General features: G+C 43.9%; 1 protein-coding gene across 2 annotated transcripts in view; it reads right to left on the bottom strand.

Moving 5' to 3' along the window:
* gabrb3 (gamma-aminobutyric acid type A receptor subunit beta3) overlaps positions 1–17,053 on the bottom strand; it is a 77,165-nt gene that overhangs the window by 16,753 nt on the left and 43,359 nt on the right. For both annotated transcript variants that reach the window (XM_042057455.1, XM_042057456.1), the window contains one exon: positions 3,312–3,532. In XM_042057455.1, the coding sequence (XP_041913389.1) occupies positions 3,312–3,532 (221 nt within the window). The remainder of the gene's footprint in view (positions 1–3,311; positions 3,533–17,053) is intronic.

The raw sequence follows: 17,053 nt of genomic DNA, 5'->3' as shown, positions 1-17,053 counted from the left end.
ACAACATTAATTAGAGAGGTTTTGTGTAAGACCAGAATACATATTTCAACGAATAGCATATAGCAATAGCCTGCGAGGCAAGTTTGCAAGGTCAAAGAAAATCGCTACACTAAGCCAGTGGTTCTTAAACTGGGGGTCGCCAAAAATATTGGAGGGGTCACAAAATGATTTGCAGTCTGGGTTAAAGATATTTTTCTAAAGGTTTTTAGTCAAAGGCTGCCATTGACATAATGCCTTTGGTGTTGACATAGCCTACCTATGAGCCTACCAATGCTTCCAATGCCCATCTCACAACATTTCGAAACCAAATTCTGCCGGTTAGAGAGAAAGGGGGCCGCGAGACTTGGCCCATGTTTTTTGGGGGGTCGCCAGACAAAAAGTTTTAAGAACCACTGCACTAAGCCACTGACAAGGTTCAAAATATCCTTACACCTCTGTGATCCTGTGGAGGGGGTTCCTGCAGACAAACCTGGCTCCCAGTGCAAAGCATTGACTAGCACAAGAGAGGATTGAGATTCTACACCACACCTTTGTCTGTGTGGGTCAGATGGTGGTGGCAAGTGCCCATATCTTTTGTAGGCTACTTTACAGAAACACATTAAAAGAAATATGACTTCCATGATTTTATAGATTATAATAAATTACAAATGGGAACTATTTTACACAAGGGAACCTTTAGTTATTGGGTGTAAAATGTTTGAATGGTGATTAGGACATTATTGTAACACGTCATTGTTTGGTTGCCTAGGTGAGACAAGCCTTCATGTGACTGAGGCCATGTCCTTGCTGACCCCATCTTACCTGCAGCAGCCATAGACCTCCAGAGGTTTGAGTGTTTTAGAGAGAGTAAAACATGTTGAGCAGCTCTTAACAAGGCTGCAGCTCAGCTTGTGCTTTTTCTCAACAAAACTGGAGACATTCTTACAAGCTCAACAGAAATACATAACCTACATCCACTGAAAGAGGGCATATTCATATGACACAGGTAGCCTATATTTGGATGAACAAAAGCAGCCATATTTGATTTTGCATGCAAGGTGGGTCTAGAGTGATGGTGGGAAAAAATGTTCATATGCTAATTAGACTAGCTGCAATAATAAAAATTAAAATTAAAATATGCCCCCCTGCCCCGAAAAAGCCTTTGAAGCAAATATAGAGCAAACAGTGCATGCATATGCAAAGGCAAAGCTTGGATGGCTGAACTTGAACAACAAATCCTAATTGAACAGAATACCTTTGCATTAAACCATTTCACCGCTGATTTTCAGGAATATTTCATTATCATTTTTGTTCCAACACAGTTGCTTACTTTGAAAAGAACCATTCATGGTGAAAGCCTGCTAAAAGGGGGAAACCAAGCACAGTTACTGTGCTAGAAAAATGAGCATTATGTGAAGGCAGCCATTTAAAAAATACACGAGTGACAGAAAAACAATATAATTTCCCCCTCTGTAGCAGCAAGACAGCAGAATAATATACTGTGGGGACTTTTTAGTCCAGGTGAAATGATAATAACAAAAACAATTAGAGGTGGTGGACCAGAATTTCAATACTAAGATTGATCTATCCGATATCTTGTGGAAAGTCCATATAAGTGTCATACTTGCACATGTTTTGATTGATGAAAAGTGTATGTTTAACCAATTTATGAACTGATTCAACAGGCAATGAAAACACTCAGGGAAATTTAAACTAATGGTCTGTAAGCTTATATGTGTAAACTATTTACTTGATGATATACAGTAAATTGGGAGTTTTGTTGGAGCTGAAACAAAACAGGGCACGTAGATCTACAAACCTTATTATGGTTCATACTCCCTCTCTAATATATATAGTACATCTTCTTTGAAAACACATTTGTAAATCTAACTGGGCAACCCTGTCCAAGGAGGCTTTCCACAGTGCACTGGTTTAGGAGACAAGCCAGCCTGTTCCATTTCAGGGCTAGATTAATGAGTGTGGCCTCGCACACATTACCATAAACGTGAGAGCACTCCTGCTTTAATGGCCTCAGCCCAGGCAAACAAATAAAAATCCTCAGTCTTTCCACTATCAATTGCCTCGATCCCTTGCATTACCTGATAGACTGATCTTTCCCTCCCTGCGTTATGAGACATAGATGCACAAACTGATGATGCCGTGGCGAAATGTCATGCGATAAATCATTCGGGTCAGTTCGGGTTCGATAAACCGAGTCACTGCAGAGTGCATTATGGCAAGCCTCGCTGATCACCTGCAGTACATCTACAGCGGTTCATAAGCATTCGTCTTCGAGTGATAGAATGGAAAATGCTCGCTCTGTGTAGAGTCGAGAATGTGAATGGAAGAAAGAACATCAGGGCTTATTGACGAAAGAATTCAGATGGTGACCATAGATATGATGCAAATGGTTGCAAGGCCTATTTAGCCAAAAATTTAATTGTCTGTAAAAACTTGCAACATTAACTAGTAGATAGATCATGGACTATATTTGGTTTCTTTATCACATTTACAAGTAAACTAATTTGTAACATTAGCTTTATGTTATATATTTTATTACTGCTAATTGTACAGACCGTAATCACATTACTCTAGCATGGCTAGATGTTTAAAACAAAAATCTAACAGATAAAAATGCATAATATAAATGAAAGAAGCCATTATGGACAAGCAGTCTTCTCCTAATGAGAGTTGCTGAGATAAGACACACCCAGGCACCGGGATGCGATTTATCAGACGCCTCTCTGACTCTCTGCCTTTATCCCGCTGTGTCACTTGAAGGCTGAGGAAGATGCAGCAGGCAAACAAAGGCCTGGTCTTATCTCACGAGAGAGAATAAGGGAGGAGAGAGAGAGAGAGAAAGAGAGAGAGAGAGAGAGAGAGAGAGAGAGAGAGGGCTATTGCTCTGGACAAAGCTGTGCTGTGAGCAACAAATCTGTTGTCAAGGTCCATGAGCACTTTTGAGAAAAATGCCCAGAGTCAAGTAATCACCATTCCTTGATATTTACTTGCATCCTATTTTATTGCATATTAAGTTTTACAAAGAATATTATATAATTATTGAATCTAATTTGTGGATATGTTATGTAGACTCGTTTCATTGTTGGACGATTCTCAATAAAATGCTTACATCAACTTACAAAAAAAAAAAAAAGCACTAAAGTGATCCATGAGCCTTTAATCGACGAAGAATCAATTCTGGTAAGCAAGATTCAGGTCCATCATATACCTGGACATTCCCTTGAGGTGCATCAAACATGCTACTAATGCCCGATTGCTTGCACTGAAACATATATATATGAAGGATTGGAAATGTATGAGTGGGTACCAACCTTAACCCGTAGAGGACTGTTCCGTCCGGGTGGAGGCGGATCATGCGGTTCTTCACCGTTACGCCGTGCACAAACGACTTCTTGTCGTTCAGGAAATAGGTGTCCGGCACCCATAATTGGTCAGCCACCCGGTTGTCCAGGGTGAGGTTGAGAGGAATCCCTGCATAAGCCAACCGTTTGTCTCTCCAGTACTGCTGGAAGTACATGGTCAATGTGTAGTCCTGAACAGCAAAGAAAAACACAGAGCAAAGACACAATAGAATTAGCATTGTGTGTAAAAAATATAGTAATTGAACTTATGGACTAATACCCAAAGAGAGCACTTAAAAAATACTGCATCTGTTAAGTACTTTAAGTCAAATGGGATAAGAGCTTCTTCTGTGAAATCAGTAAATATCAGTGGAGAAAACAAATAGACTAGGAGTAGAAATGAGTGACCTTCTTGCTTGAAAGGTATTTCATGGGATATGCAGGTGTCTGAGTTTTGTCAGTGACAGATGAACACAAAATCACCTCTGCCAAAAGAGAGTGGCGCGCTGTGCAAGCTAGTGACATTTCAAAATGCCTTTTCCCAATAAATATTTTAAAAAGCAGAGTGGTCTTTCTTTTTGACCGGAATATGAAATCTAATTTTGTGAAACAATGCTGTGCTGTCGCAACAGCTACAAGTTCACAGGACGAAAGTGTATCAGTGTATCTCTCTCACTCTCTCTCTATCTCTCTCTCTCTTTCTCTCTCACTCTCTCTCTATCTCTCTCTCTCTTTCTCTGTCTCCTGCACGTGCACACCGTATATGAGTGGACTGCTTGGGTCAACACTAGAAATCCGCAGACTGCAGCTTCTGGAAATGGATCTTCTGTTGTCAGGGCGATATTTATAGAAACGTCAAGCAACTCAGATTCCAAACAAACTGCCCCCAGCTTCCATTTCTCAGGCCTGTCTCGTCCAGAATCACTTCCCTGCCATGCCGCGTGGCAGTGCGGTAGGCTACTAACTCCTCGCACTATAGATTTCCATTACTGCCGCCAGAGAGTGCAGCGCCAGGAAAGGTTCAGCCGAACACTTATCTACTCCCCCCAACCTCCCCACCACACAATACATTCCAAATCTGATTAAAACCTCATGTCAGCTAATCAGTGACATTGAACTAGCGACAAGAGATGCAAATTCAGTGTCAAGGCCTCCGTGTGCTGTGTTCTAATGGCTGGAAGCAGAAAAATATACACAAGATTCACAAGGTGCATTTTAGCTGAAGATACAAAAGGAAAGTGTGTACCTAGTGAGTAACTTAGTTTACAAACCTTCTAAGGCTCCCATAACTTTAATGAATCAACTAATCCCATCACAATTATAAATTAAATTCCTTGTGTCTAACGCTTTGGAGATGCCAAGATATTCCTTAATTAAGACATTATTAAATTAATTACTACATAAAGAGATTAATTGAGTATTTTGAGTTGCAGTATAGCCCAAAAACTACTCAGGTCAAATGCATTTCTATGTAGCTTGTAGAAGAGGACAGGCACTTCTGAGGTCCATTTTTCCAACAACCTGTCTGTCATCTCGCAGTGAGAGACCGACACAGCTGTCTGTGATGACAAAAGAATCATCACAAGACATCTGCCGCTACCCATGGCAACATTAAGGATGGGGGGTGATTGACAGTTGTGGCACAACCTTATTATCCGCCTCGTTCGGTGAAAAGATGGAAAAAACATAGTGGGGCTAATGAATGGACTGATTCAAAGCTCAACAAACTGAAATTGAAACTCCCTGTTTCAAGAAAATTCTCTGATCCTCTGGCGCTCTCAATGTGAGAGGCATGCGGCATGGTATCTAGCCTCTAATGTGGCTGAGCCTCTCCCGTGTGAAGGCAGCTGGCAATTGAAACAGTGTTGTGACATCTCCACCTCATGATTAACGCGGGACGCCCAGTCGCGCGCAGAGACATGCCAGCGCAGCAGAACGCCAGGCCGAGCGAGACGTCTACGTCCATAAACTCCAGATAAGAAACACGGATTCCTGGAACGACTCCGCGCCACGGCAGAGGAATACCAACGAGCCCATCTTTCTTGGCGTTTAGCCGAGGCCCCTCTAGCAAGAAGGAGGGGTTGGTGGCTTCATCAGCGATGCGTCTGAACATTGGTAAAGCAGAGGTGCCGGTATGACGAAGACGGCAACGACGACTCTCCTTCCCCTGACAATCAGCCTCAATCAAGTCACAATCAGGCACTAATTATGCTAATATGCTGCTTTTTGAGGCCCCTTGAGGACAAGGTTTCCAGCACCAAGCTCTTTTAGACTCAGCTATGGTGCCAGAGTAAGAGGCCTCAAGCTGGGACTACATACACTACATATATTGGATTTGTGCCTCAATCGGAATGAAAACTTACCCTGGAAAATCCAGAGTTCTCCAGGCTAATGAAAACTCATATAAACACATTGATCGAAATACAACTGCCCTATAGGATTGGAATTTCAATGGGATCGAAAGGTGTGGTGTATTCCTTTTGCAATCCGATTACACTCAATCAGATCAAAACTAGATGTACCGCAGAGCGGTACAAAATATGACCGCCGCCCAGTCCAGCACATTTTTTCCACAAAAAGAAATCACGCTGAAAGGCCTATATGATTCTAACTGTCTCACTAAATTGCATTATCCACACTCAATTCTCACTGGTATCTGCTAGACAACAAGTACCAAAACATGATTAGTTCATAGATTTCACATGTAAAATTAATTTTATACATCCCCCCCTCCATCTTGCCTGTTCATAATTCTGAGAAATTCTTGATTGTTTGTGTTATGTTTATGTTATGTGTGTGGGTGTGTGTGTGTGTGTGTGAGTGTGTGTGTGTGTGTGTGTGTGTGTGTGTGTGTGTGTGCGTGCTTGTGTGTGTGCCTGCGTATGTGCCTGTGCATGCAAGCGTACATATGTCTACTGTGTGAGTATGTGTCATACGTATGATTACTGTGAATGTATGTGTGTGTGTGTGTGTGTGTGTGTATCTGTTTGTGCACATGTGTGCACATGAAATGGGTTAACATGACCCCTGGAGGCAAACATATGGAAAAAAATGGTCATCCTAGGCCCTACGGTTCTCAAGATATTCACAGAGAACTGTGTCTGCCCTACCCTCCTTTCGGGGGGTCCAGTCCAGCGGGGGGGCTACAGATCAAAACGAAAAATGACGGTTCCATGCTATCCATGTGGGGGTACATTCCCACCAAGTTTTGTGTACCCCGGTCTTTCAGTGTCCCGGGAATCCTTGTTGGTGTACGTCACTAAATGTACACATAAATTATTTTATTGTAAGGCCCCCCATGAACGAAAGTACACAAAACTTGGAATGCATTCGGAGGGTGTCATAATGATCCTACACTTTTAATTTCGTGCAGTTTATGACCTTGTCAGCCAGAGATATTGTGATGAAAACACCTAATTTTTTGCTTTTTAATTTTTAATTAGGTGGCGCTATACATGAAATAAGTGGTAATGGGATGGGTTAACATGTCCCCTTAAGACCAACATACATAAAAAAGGTGGACCTCCTAGGCCCTACGGTTCTCGAGATATTCACAGAAAACTGTCTCCGGCCACCTACAGGCCAGTTGGTGTATAGTAACATAAATTAATTTATTGTGTGGCCCCCCATGAACGGAATTCCACAAAACTTGGCGTGCATACAGAGGGTGTCATAATGATCCTACACTTCCAATTTCGTTTTGACTATGTTAGGTCACAGATACCTTCGATTACAACACCTCATTTTTACTTTTTTGTGTTTAACTAGGTGGCGCTATACATGAAATGAGTGGTTATGGAATGGGTTGACATGGCCCCTTGAGATCAACATACAAAAAAAAATGGTCCTCCTAAACCCTACGGTTTTCGAGATATTCACAGAAAACTGTGTCTGCCCTAACCTCCTTTCGGGGGGTCCAGTCCAGTGGGGGGGCTACAGATCAAAACAAAAAACGATGGTTCCATGCTATCCATGTGGGGTTACATGCCCACCAAGTTTCGTGTACCCCGGTCTTTCAGTGTCCCGGGAATCATTGACGGAAATTTGGGCATCGCTGCGCGGCGGTCATAATAATTTTAGCCCATGCTCGTTGTGTAACATGAACAAACCTATATTTCGTGAAAACTGTTTCACTTACAACTACGGCTGGGCCCAGTTCCCCGAAAGCATCTTAAGCCTAAGAGCGTCGTAAAGTCCCTCTTACGAACGTTTTAAGATTTGCCGGATGTTTCCCAAAACCATCGTAGCTTAAGAGCGTCGTGAAAACACTCGTAGATCTACGAGTGCTCCAGAGTACTCGTTACCGGCTAAGAGCGTCTTAACAGTACTTCTCACTGAGGTCACCAACAGGACATACAGAGGAATTACAACTTAGAATACATAATCCATTTTACGTTCCCATTCTTTATTGTGTTTACCTGTGATGAATCAGATTTTAGCGTGCAAAATAGCCAACATTTAATGGTCATAATAATGTGATGAAAAGCAGACAAAAATGCAATCAAGTTATGAAACGAGACGTTGCCAGAATAGTTTGACATTATCTTTGCTAAGTGAATAATTTATTAGGACTATGAGGTAAAAAGCAGAGAAAGCAACATGTGGTTTAGTCTGTAGCCTACTGCATCAAAATCTAAGCCTACACATTTTCTCTCTTTCTTACTCGACTTCTTTCTTATCTTAAAACGTGTTCTTAAGTGACACCGCGAAAAAATATTGCATGGTGCAACAATCTAATCTTAAAATAATTACAATTATTTATGTCTCTGTGTGGTATATAACCTACTTGGGATGCTTACATGCAGATGTCAAAGTGTTTCTATTTTCGTATTGATGTGAATTAATGTGTTTTTCATGATTGTGTTGCTATTTCTTTTCCCTGTTTGCTTTGATTGATAACTGAGAAGGTCAGAAATGAGATGAAGGTTAAGTTTAAAATAACAGTGTTTAAAAGTGTTTAAATTGAACTTTTTTTCCCTTCTGGTCCTTATCTGAAATAGATCATAGATAAAAAATCAATCGATATCGACCAATATGAAATACTTATATCGTGATACAGTTTTCAGCCATATCACCCAGCCCTTCTTACAACTTTCTCTACTGTTGTGATTATCTTTAACATCTCATCCACAGCCAAGCCAATTATGATACCATCTACTAAGATATTAACCAAAGTAGCAATATTTATCTGAAACAACACCAGTTTCTTGTGCTCATCTCTCTTCATTAAAGTTATAGTATCTATTGAGAATTTTCAGTTTTGTTACCTTTTCAAAAGTGTAATATCTCAGATGTCCCATTCTAATAATGATTACTCACATTTGACTGTGTAGTACTGTAAAAGTCCATTGGGAAACCCCCTTTGCCATGCTTCTGTTGGCTCACAGTTTTTTTCTATAACTGCAGTGTGTGTGTGTGTGTTGGTATGTGTGTGGTGTGCATGTGTGTGTGTGTGTCTGTGTGTGTGTGTGTGTGTACGGTATGTGTGTGGTGTGCATGTGTGTGCACTTGTGCCTATGTGTGTATGTGCCTGTGTGAGAACCATCACACTATGTCCTTACGTCGCTTAGCGGCACACACAAGCCTAGAGGGAAGCTTGTGCACGTGGTGCCGCCTCTAACACAAATAGACTACTAGCATAATAAAGGGCTTCTTCAGGGTTCAACTAGTTAAAAAAATGTTTTAGATTTTTTAAGACCATTTTAAGACTATTATGAATGAAATATAAGACTGATTTCACGTCCATACTTGCAAAAATATGAAAGAAAATCAGAGTCCCAGAATTATTAGCAAATTCTCTCTGAACTTCTATACAAGCTACAAAGTTTTTATCAGTTATCGGTTTCACATTAATCTTATTACAATTTTATTACATTGTGATATACTGTATCTGTACTGTTAAGAGAAAGAACTACAATGTCAAATAATTTCAATCTATGGTGCTACTTACGCAGATTTAAGACTATTTAAGACTGTAATATTTTAATGTATTTAAGGCTTTTTAAGACCTGAAATTCATATTATTTAATTGTAGACTTTTTTAACAACTCTGCCTTTTAACAACTCTGTGGAAACCAGGATAATACAAGCCGGTTAAGAATTGTTTGAGAGTGCAGGCTGGTAGCCTAGAAATCTAGACGCACCCTAGCGGCAGCAAATGTAATTTGCAGCCAGGGTAGTCTTTGCCTGGCTAACGCCAAACCTCATCTCATTGAGATGGGGTTTGGGAACTACACATTAATTTTCTCGTATTTGAAACGTGGTTTACGAATGCCCAGAGCCGTTTATTGGGAGCTACAAATCTCTATCAAATGCGTCTGTACGTAGCGCATAACGGCTTCGGTGTGTCGTCATCGTCTTGCTGTCCCCCTTCTGTTCTGTGATTGGTTCCTACGTTGAGGTGAAAACGAAGTCCATGGAATCCAGGCTGCCGATCAGCGTGAACAAGGCAGCATGGGAAAACCCAGGCTAGGGTAGTCTAGCAAATCTCCGTTGGCTTCCAAGCTGGAAAAATGAAACTTCTATCAGGTCAATCACATTGTGTATAGAGTCGGCGACGGTTCCGCGGGAATTTCCTGCAACTTAAAAACAAAGAAGATGGATGCTGCTGCTGGCGAACAGTGGTCTTTGAATCGCGACTCGAGATAAGCTTTTTTTAAATTGGCAAAAGTTTGATCAACTAGCCAACAAGCTCTGTGGGAAAATGCATGGGACTCATGAGTTGTAGCGCTATCCTATTGCCTGCCGAGGAAATTTGAAAGACAACCGTTTATCCCGCCCCTCGGATTGAGCAGTACCAATGGTAAGTTCCCAGACCCTACATCTTGATGTGGGTCTGGCTCGTCAGGCTAGCAGGCTGGCAGAGTAGCTGGAATCTGCCCTGAGTGGGTGAGCACCACGGGGACACCTCTGCCGCCGGCGCGGCTCTGTGAACTGTTATTAGTCTTTAAAACTCGGAAGGGAGCGCCACAACACGGGGAGATCTCTTCCGATGTGCTTCCCTTCCTCTCCGTACTCGCTCATTTCTTTCTTATTCTTCCCTCCCTCTCTGTTGCTCTCTTGCTTTCTCTCTCTCTCTCTCTCTCTCTCTCTCTCTCTCTGAGGCCTTTGTTTGAATTAATCCCCTACAAAGCACTGAAAGATACAAATCTCCCTCATTACATTATGTTCCGCGCCACCATAAGTGTATGGCCTAATTAAAGTACCCGGGTTGAGACAGGACTGCCCATTTGTCTGTTCCTCTCTTCCGTTTCAAATCCAATTTCTCCTGTGAGCTGCCTTGTTTCTCTACACCGCCGAAAGAGCGCACATATGTCAGCTGACCCCGTCTAACTTAGTTTTTGCCACTTCTGTTTATCCTTAAAGCTGACATGCGGATAATGCTTACAACGACTTAACCCCTCTGTACAATTCCCCTGTGGACCATTAAGGAAGACATTGAAGGAAGGACGAGCAATGCATTACAGTACATGCCAAAGCTTCCTGGTGTGTAAAGCACATATCTGCATTACCATTTTAATTTAATTCATGACGCATGTAAAACAAGCGGGCACTTTACATACTCTCTCGGAGCATGACAGAGACCGGCGCTGTTAAAGTGCATCAGCTGTTATCGGGAACATACAGTATAGGGCCAAGCTGCAGTGCTGACAAACGGGAGGGGCATTGTGGAGCCAGTCATTCATTATTCAGCCCCGTTGTCATTCCGCGGGAAGAGGGAGAAGATTAAGCCATCAGAGCCAAATGCACTTAATCGACTTTGAAACCACGTGGCCCTCTTCTTCTGCCGGATGATCATGCATCTTAAATGTTGGTGATGTTTCCTCGGTAAGGCGGCACCCCGGCGAGGGTTCCATTTGCCAGGGAGACTTGTGATGACATCCGAATCCTGCGGGCCACGTTACGACCAACGCTAACTGCTGACATGACGGAGAAGCACTCGTCTGTGTGCTATTTGTTTAAATGTGCTTGTGGTGGTCGGCGCAGGCAGCATCCATTCATCAAATGCACAAACCTCAAAAGTATGTAATGCTGACCTAGTAAACTTTTGAGTCATGAATATGTCTGTTGCGCAGAAACCGGATGTGTTGACCTAAGCTGCATGTGTGTGGATGTTCTCTTTTGTGGATGAGTTTTGTGCTTTGACTAAACGAGCATGTTTCCTCATTGGCACTCTCCTGCTGCGAGGCCTCTTACTGTAAACATGCACAAAGCAAACACGGCACATTCAAGTCAGGCACTCACTGTGGAGAGATGGAGAGAGAGAGAGAGACAAAGATGGAGAGAGAGAGAGAGAAACAATGCCAGAAATACACATTTTGGCGGAGAGCCCATTATTTTGTCGGACTTCAGAGGCGGAGGGTTTTCTCTCTTTTCTCTCTCCCTCTCTCTCGCTCTCTCTCTATCTATCTCTTTCATTCTCTCTATTTCTCAAACCAACAATACAATTAAACTGGGAAACCAATAGCCTCCACATTCTATTTTCAGCTCTTATGATTAGGGGAATTCTGAGGCGGGGGAGAGCGAGTAGCACTATAAACAGATAGAGTAAAAGAGACAAAAAGTATGAGACAGAGAGAGAGAGAGAGAAGCAAGAGGGCTGGAGAAAGAGAGGGAGGATGAAAAAGGAAAAGAGAGAAAGTGGGTGAGGGAAGAAACAACTGGAGAAATGGAGAGCATGATAGCAGAGGAGTTATGAGGGAGAAAGAGAAGGGGAGGGGGGGTTGGCTGGAGGGGTTAGAGGTGTGGATGTTTGTTTGATCTCCTGCTCCGGTAGCAGAGGTCTGCCTCTTCCTCTGATGAGTCACTCTAGCTACCTCTGTGGCAGTGGAACTCCTCTGGACGGCCGAGCCAAACCCAGCCCTGCCGAGCCAGCGGTGCACTTAACACCCTTGTTAGCCTCTCTCTCTCTCACTCTCTCTCTCTCTCTCTCTCTCTCTCTCTCTCTCTCTCTCTCTCTCTCTCTCTCTTTTACTCTGTTTCTTTTACTCTCTCTGTTTGATCAGATGATCTGATGATGGTCTCGTTATCATCTCTCTCTCTCTTTCTGAGCTGTGCTAGAGTGGGCAGACCATTGGGGCAGACTCAATGAGCTGGACGATTAAACAACCTCAACCGGACCTTACAGCCCAGGCCTGCAAAGACTTCATCATACTCGCCCATCAGTCACACACTTAGCCTGGCATGTATAAAAAGCGAATCCATTCAGACATGCGCGCACACACACACACACACACACACAAACACGCACGCACACACACACACACACACACACACACACACACACACACACACACACACATAACATATCACACGCAATCACAGACTGTACTTAAAAAGACCAAGACCTTTTTCCTCTTCCCAGACATGTACGTCACTGATGTGAGATTGTGGTAGTCTCTGTGTCCCTGTTCCTATAAATGTATCTGGGAAATAGCCTACTGGTATGAAGGAAACACAGGGACCCAGACAGTGTCTGTTATTCTCATAAACTCTGAGTCCCCCCTGCCAAACTTCACTTTAATTGAGGCCCTTACACGAAAAAGAGCCTCAATAATTCAAAATGCCACCATAACCACCCTTCCAAACAAAACTGCAGCCTTAAAATATTCATCCAAAACCAGTTTAACCCGCGCACACACAGAGGCATGCACAGAGACACACACACACACACACACACAGACACACACACATACACACATACGCACACAAAGGCATATATACACTTACACACATCTGGATGTGGAATGAAAGGCCAGCGCTGTCAGCGAGCACTTTGAGATTCCACCCCCAGTGTTTAAGAATCACACAGTGTTTTCCTTATCTGACTGTGTAAGCCACCCCGATTATCTGAGGATTCCAGGGAGGGATTCCACCCCCCCACCCCCAACCACCACGCACACCCCACTCCCTCTTCCACCCCCCATCCTCATCCCCCCAGGCATCACAATGCTAATATATGCCGAGCTATGATGGCTCTGCTTCACAAATGGAATTCCATTCAAGCTAATAGAAAACCATTATTCCCATTTCTGGTGTGTCCGCCGAATGTCAGTGTAATTAATATCCCCTAATCTTTAGGCTCAGAGAGAGAATAACAGAACTTGGTGATGTCATGGAGCTTTAAAATGTTCAGTGTCATTCTTTAGGCCTGTTTCTGAATGTGCTGTTTCACAGGCACAGCATTAAGCTTGGTGACACTTTATACTTTTGTATGATATATATATATACACATTTACTAACATGGTCTAACATTCTTAATATTATACCACTTAACCCTTTACAGTAATAAAGCAAGTGGAACAGTTAACCATGTGGTTTCTGTTCATGGGACTTAATGACGTCAAAGATTCCTTTACATGAAGGATTCCTCAGCAGGATTCAGTTGAAAGTAATGAAACATTTTTCTTCTTCAAAAATTAAGTGTAATTATGTAAGATGTAATTCATCACCATGATGATATTCATCATATCACCAACTGCATGTACTGTAACAAAGATGCTTCGTTTAAATCATTACATCACAATTCTATTTTTATATGCTTTCATCATCAATCTCTTCAGACAACCAATAAATAGATGCCACCTTCCCATTTGTTAAAAAGACACAGAAACGGTGAAGGGGAAAAACATGGTATCCCTTTCGCTTGTCTGGTTGGCTACAACAGAAAGCCAGCTGCTGGAGTCAACATAACAGAAGAGGGGAAACTGGATTGTTCTCACCTCAAGTCAATCAATGAGGCCCGGTGGGAGAGAGAGGCTGAGGTGTCACACACACACACACACACACACACACACACACACACACACACACACACATTTCCGTGTGGCAGTCAAACATCATTTACGTCAGGTTAACACTGGGACGTCTGCTGGGGATACTAGAATAGCAGTGAGCAGCAGTGAGACATAGTGAGTGAGGAAGACTGGGGAACGGGGACAGCCACCTCTCTGTCTTCCCTGTGTGTGTGGGTGTGTGTGTGTGTGTGTGTGTTTGTGTGTGAAAAAGAGTGTTTTGTGTGTATTTTGTGTATGTGATGGGGTGGTGTCTTCCATTTTTCTGTGTCTTCACATGTGTCTGCGTGCGCATGTTTCGGTGTGCGTGTGTGTCTGTATATGTGTGTGTGTGTGTGTGTGTCTGTCTGTGTGTGTGTGTGTGTGTGTGTACATGCGCACACGTGTGTGACTCCCAGCTCTGCACACTCCCTCCAGTGCCCCCCCCCCCCCCCCCCCCCCCCGCCCCCGACTCTCTCCTGTCTCCAGTTCCAGCTGTGTGCACATGCGTTCAGTGTTCAGGGCTCCAGCGCTCTGTTTTTACACCGCTGCACAGATTACCGTCCCCACCCTAGATGGGCCCAGTCTCACTGTCAGTGTCACTAGTGAATCTGTGCCTGGGCTAATGGCTGCCTGTGCTAACAACGACAAGCAGCAGTGGCACAAAGGACTCCGATGCTGGTGCGCAGCTTTTTAGCTCGAGGGCTTGGAGAGCCCTGCTTAGGCACCAGTGCGTCTGGCAGTAAACCATGAATAAAACAATAATACCACACAACTTGTGTACAGGAGACACTCCCAGAGATGTTTAGGAATCACATCAGTGCATCTCCACGCACACGAACACACACACACACACACACACAAATGCACACGCACGCACGCACACACACACACACACACACACACACACACACACACACACACACACACACACACACACACACACACACACACACAGACAGACAGACACACACAGACAGACAGACACACACACACACACACACACACACTCCTACAGACAGCATCCCCTAGCTTCTAACAATAATGCCACTCTCTCACAAGGGCAGTGGAGCAGGGATGGAGAGCTTTATGTCGACAAGATGTCCCCACCACCATGTAGGAGACAGGAGAGGAGGAGAAGAGAGGAGAGGATGGGGAGGGGTGGGGTATAGAGGAGAGGAAAGCAGAGGAGAGGGGAGGAGAGGAGAGGGGAGTAGAGGTGCTGATGTCCCAAAGCTCAGGAGGGGATGAGAGCAAAGTGGTGGAGAGGAGAGGAAAAAAGAGGAGAGGGATATGTGGAGAGGACAGGGGAGGAGAGGAGTGGAGGAGGTGAGAGGTGCTGACGTCCCAATGCTCAGTGGTGCTCAGATCACCCCACCCCTCTCTCTACATCTCTAACTCTCTCTCTCTTCGGTATCTTCTTATCTATCTTCCTTTCTTTTCTCCTCCCCCTCTTTCTCTCTTCTCCCTCTCCCTCTCTCACTCTCTCTTCTGTCTCTCTTACCCTCTTCTATCTCCTTTCTCTCTCTGCCCCCCCTCCCTCCGTCTCTCTCTCCCCCTCTCTCTCCTGAGTTTGTCTGCTCTCAGAGAGCTGACAGCCAAGGCCCCTGTGTCTGTGATTCCGCCTCGTCGAGCCGCTCTTTAAATGTAAAACCTAAACGCACTGGCTCTCACCACTACCCTGAGGGATGCGCTACCCACTACCGAGGCGAAACCGTGTCACACAGTTGTCTACAGGTTTTTAAACCGTGTCAGAGAGGGGAGTGTGTGTGTGTGTGTGTGTGTGTGTGTGTGTGTGTGTGTGTGTGTGTGTGTGTGTGTGTGTGTGTGTGTATGTGTGTGTGCTCACGCATGTGTGTATGTGTGTGCCTATTTGTGTTATGCGTTTGTGAATCTGCAAAGGGGGGAACCCCGTGGAACCACTGTTCTAAGTCCCCAATGTTCTCTGAGGAGTCCCCAGGTTCCAGCCTGGAGATGACAGCGCGTTCCTCCACCACTTCCTTTTTTGTGTCCCCTCCCACATGCTTTCCTCACTCCAGAATTACCTCTTGTTCCCACAAAGACACAGGAATTGCACATATTTACCCTCCTGAGAGTCTTAATAAGCACTTATCAAACACCAGGTTACCGCGATGCTGTACACCGAAATATCCGCTGATTGAACAATTACAGGGAGCTTACCCCACTATCGAGCTAAAAATAAAGGGGCAAGCAAACAAAGCCATAAATATATTAATAAATCCCATCTCCTTGACAACGTGCTTTCGGCAGCACTACGCCCACACAGGCGGGCTGGGCTTGGGGCCGATGTCTTGTGTGTGTGTGTGTGTGTGTGTGTGTGTGTGTCTGTGTGTGTGTGATTGGCGATTTCAGGGTGCTGTGCCGACACCTCGATTTGTTTTTTTCTCCACTCTCTCTCTCTCTCTCTCTCTCTCATTCTGCCTTTCTGTCTGTCAGGAGAGCTGTTAAACACCTACGTTTTCTTGTGAGTCCAACTGCAAATAAGGGGGTGGACAAATTCAACACAACACACTGACAAAACACCACAACAACAATACAAACCACTGACTGTGGACGCCCTGTGAAGGCTGCTTAAGCTTGTTTCTTTCCCATCTGAATTCTTAAATGAGTGAAACACTTGGAATACAAGCCTTTTGTGACAATCTCTTTTGTTGCCTATCAGACCTTGCCTATTATACATTTTGGACACACACCTATTTGCCCAGAATCAGATCTCACCATGATCGCTTAGCAAGTGCCCCGTGCTGTGTGTTTTTCAGTCCACAAAGGGACTTGAGACCGTTGTGTCTGTGTGCTTTTCTTCATGTGATTATTGCCCAATCCACCCCCACACCCCTTCCACACACACACACACACACACACTTTCCCAAACACCCTCATCACCTGGTTTAAGTGTTGCTACCGTCTTCAGATAGAAAG

The sequence above is a fragment of the Alosa sapidissima genome, chromosome 12, assembly GCF_018492685.1.
Source record: "Alosa sapidissima isolate fAloSap1 chromosome 12, fAloSap1.pri, whole genome shotgun sequence".
Lineage (NCBI taxonomy): Eukaryota > Metazoa > Chordata > Actinopteri > Clupeiformes > Clupeidae > Alosa > Alosa sapidissima.
The sequence above is the reverse complement of the archived record's forward strand: the minus strand, read 5'-3'. Positions and strand labels throughout refer to the sequence as shown.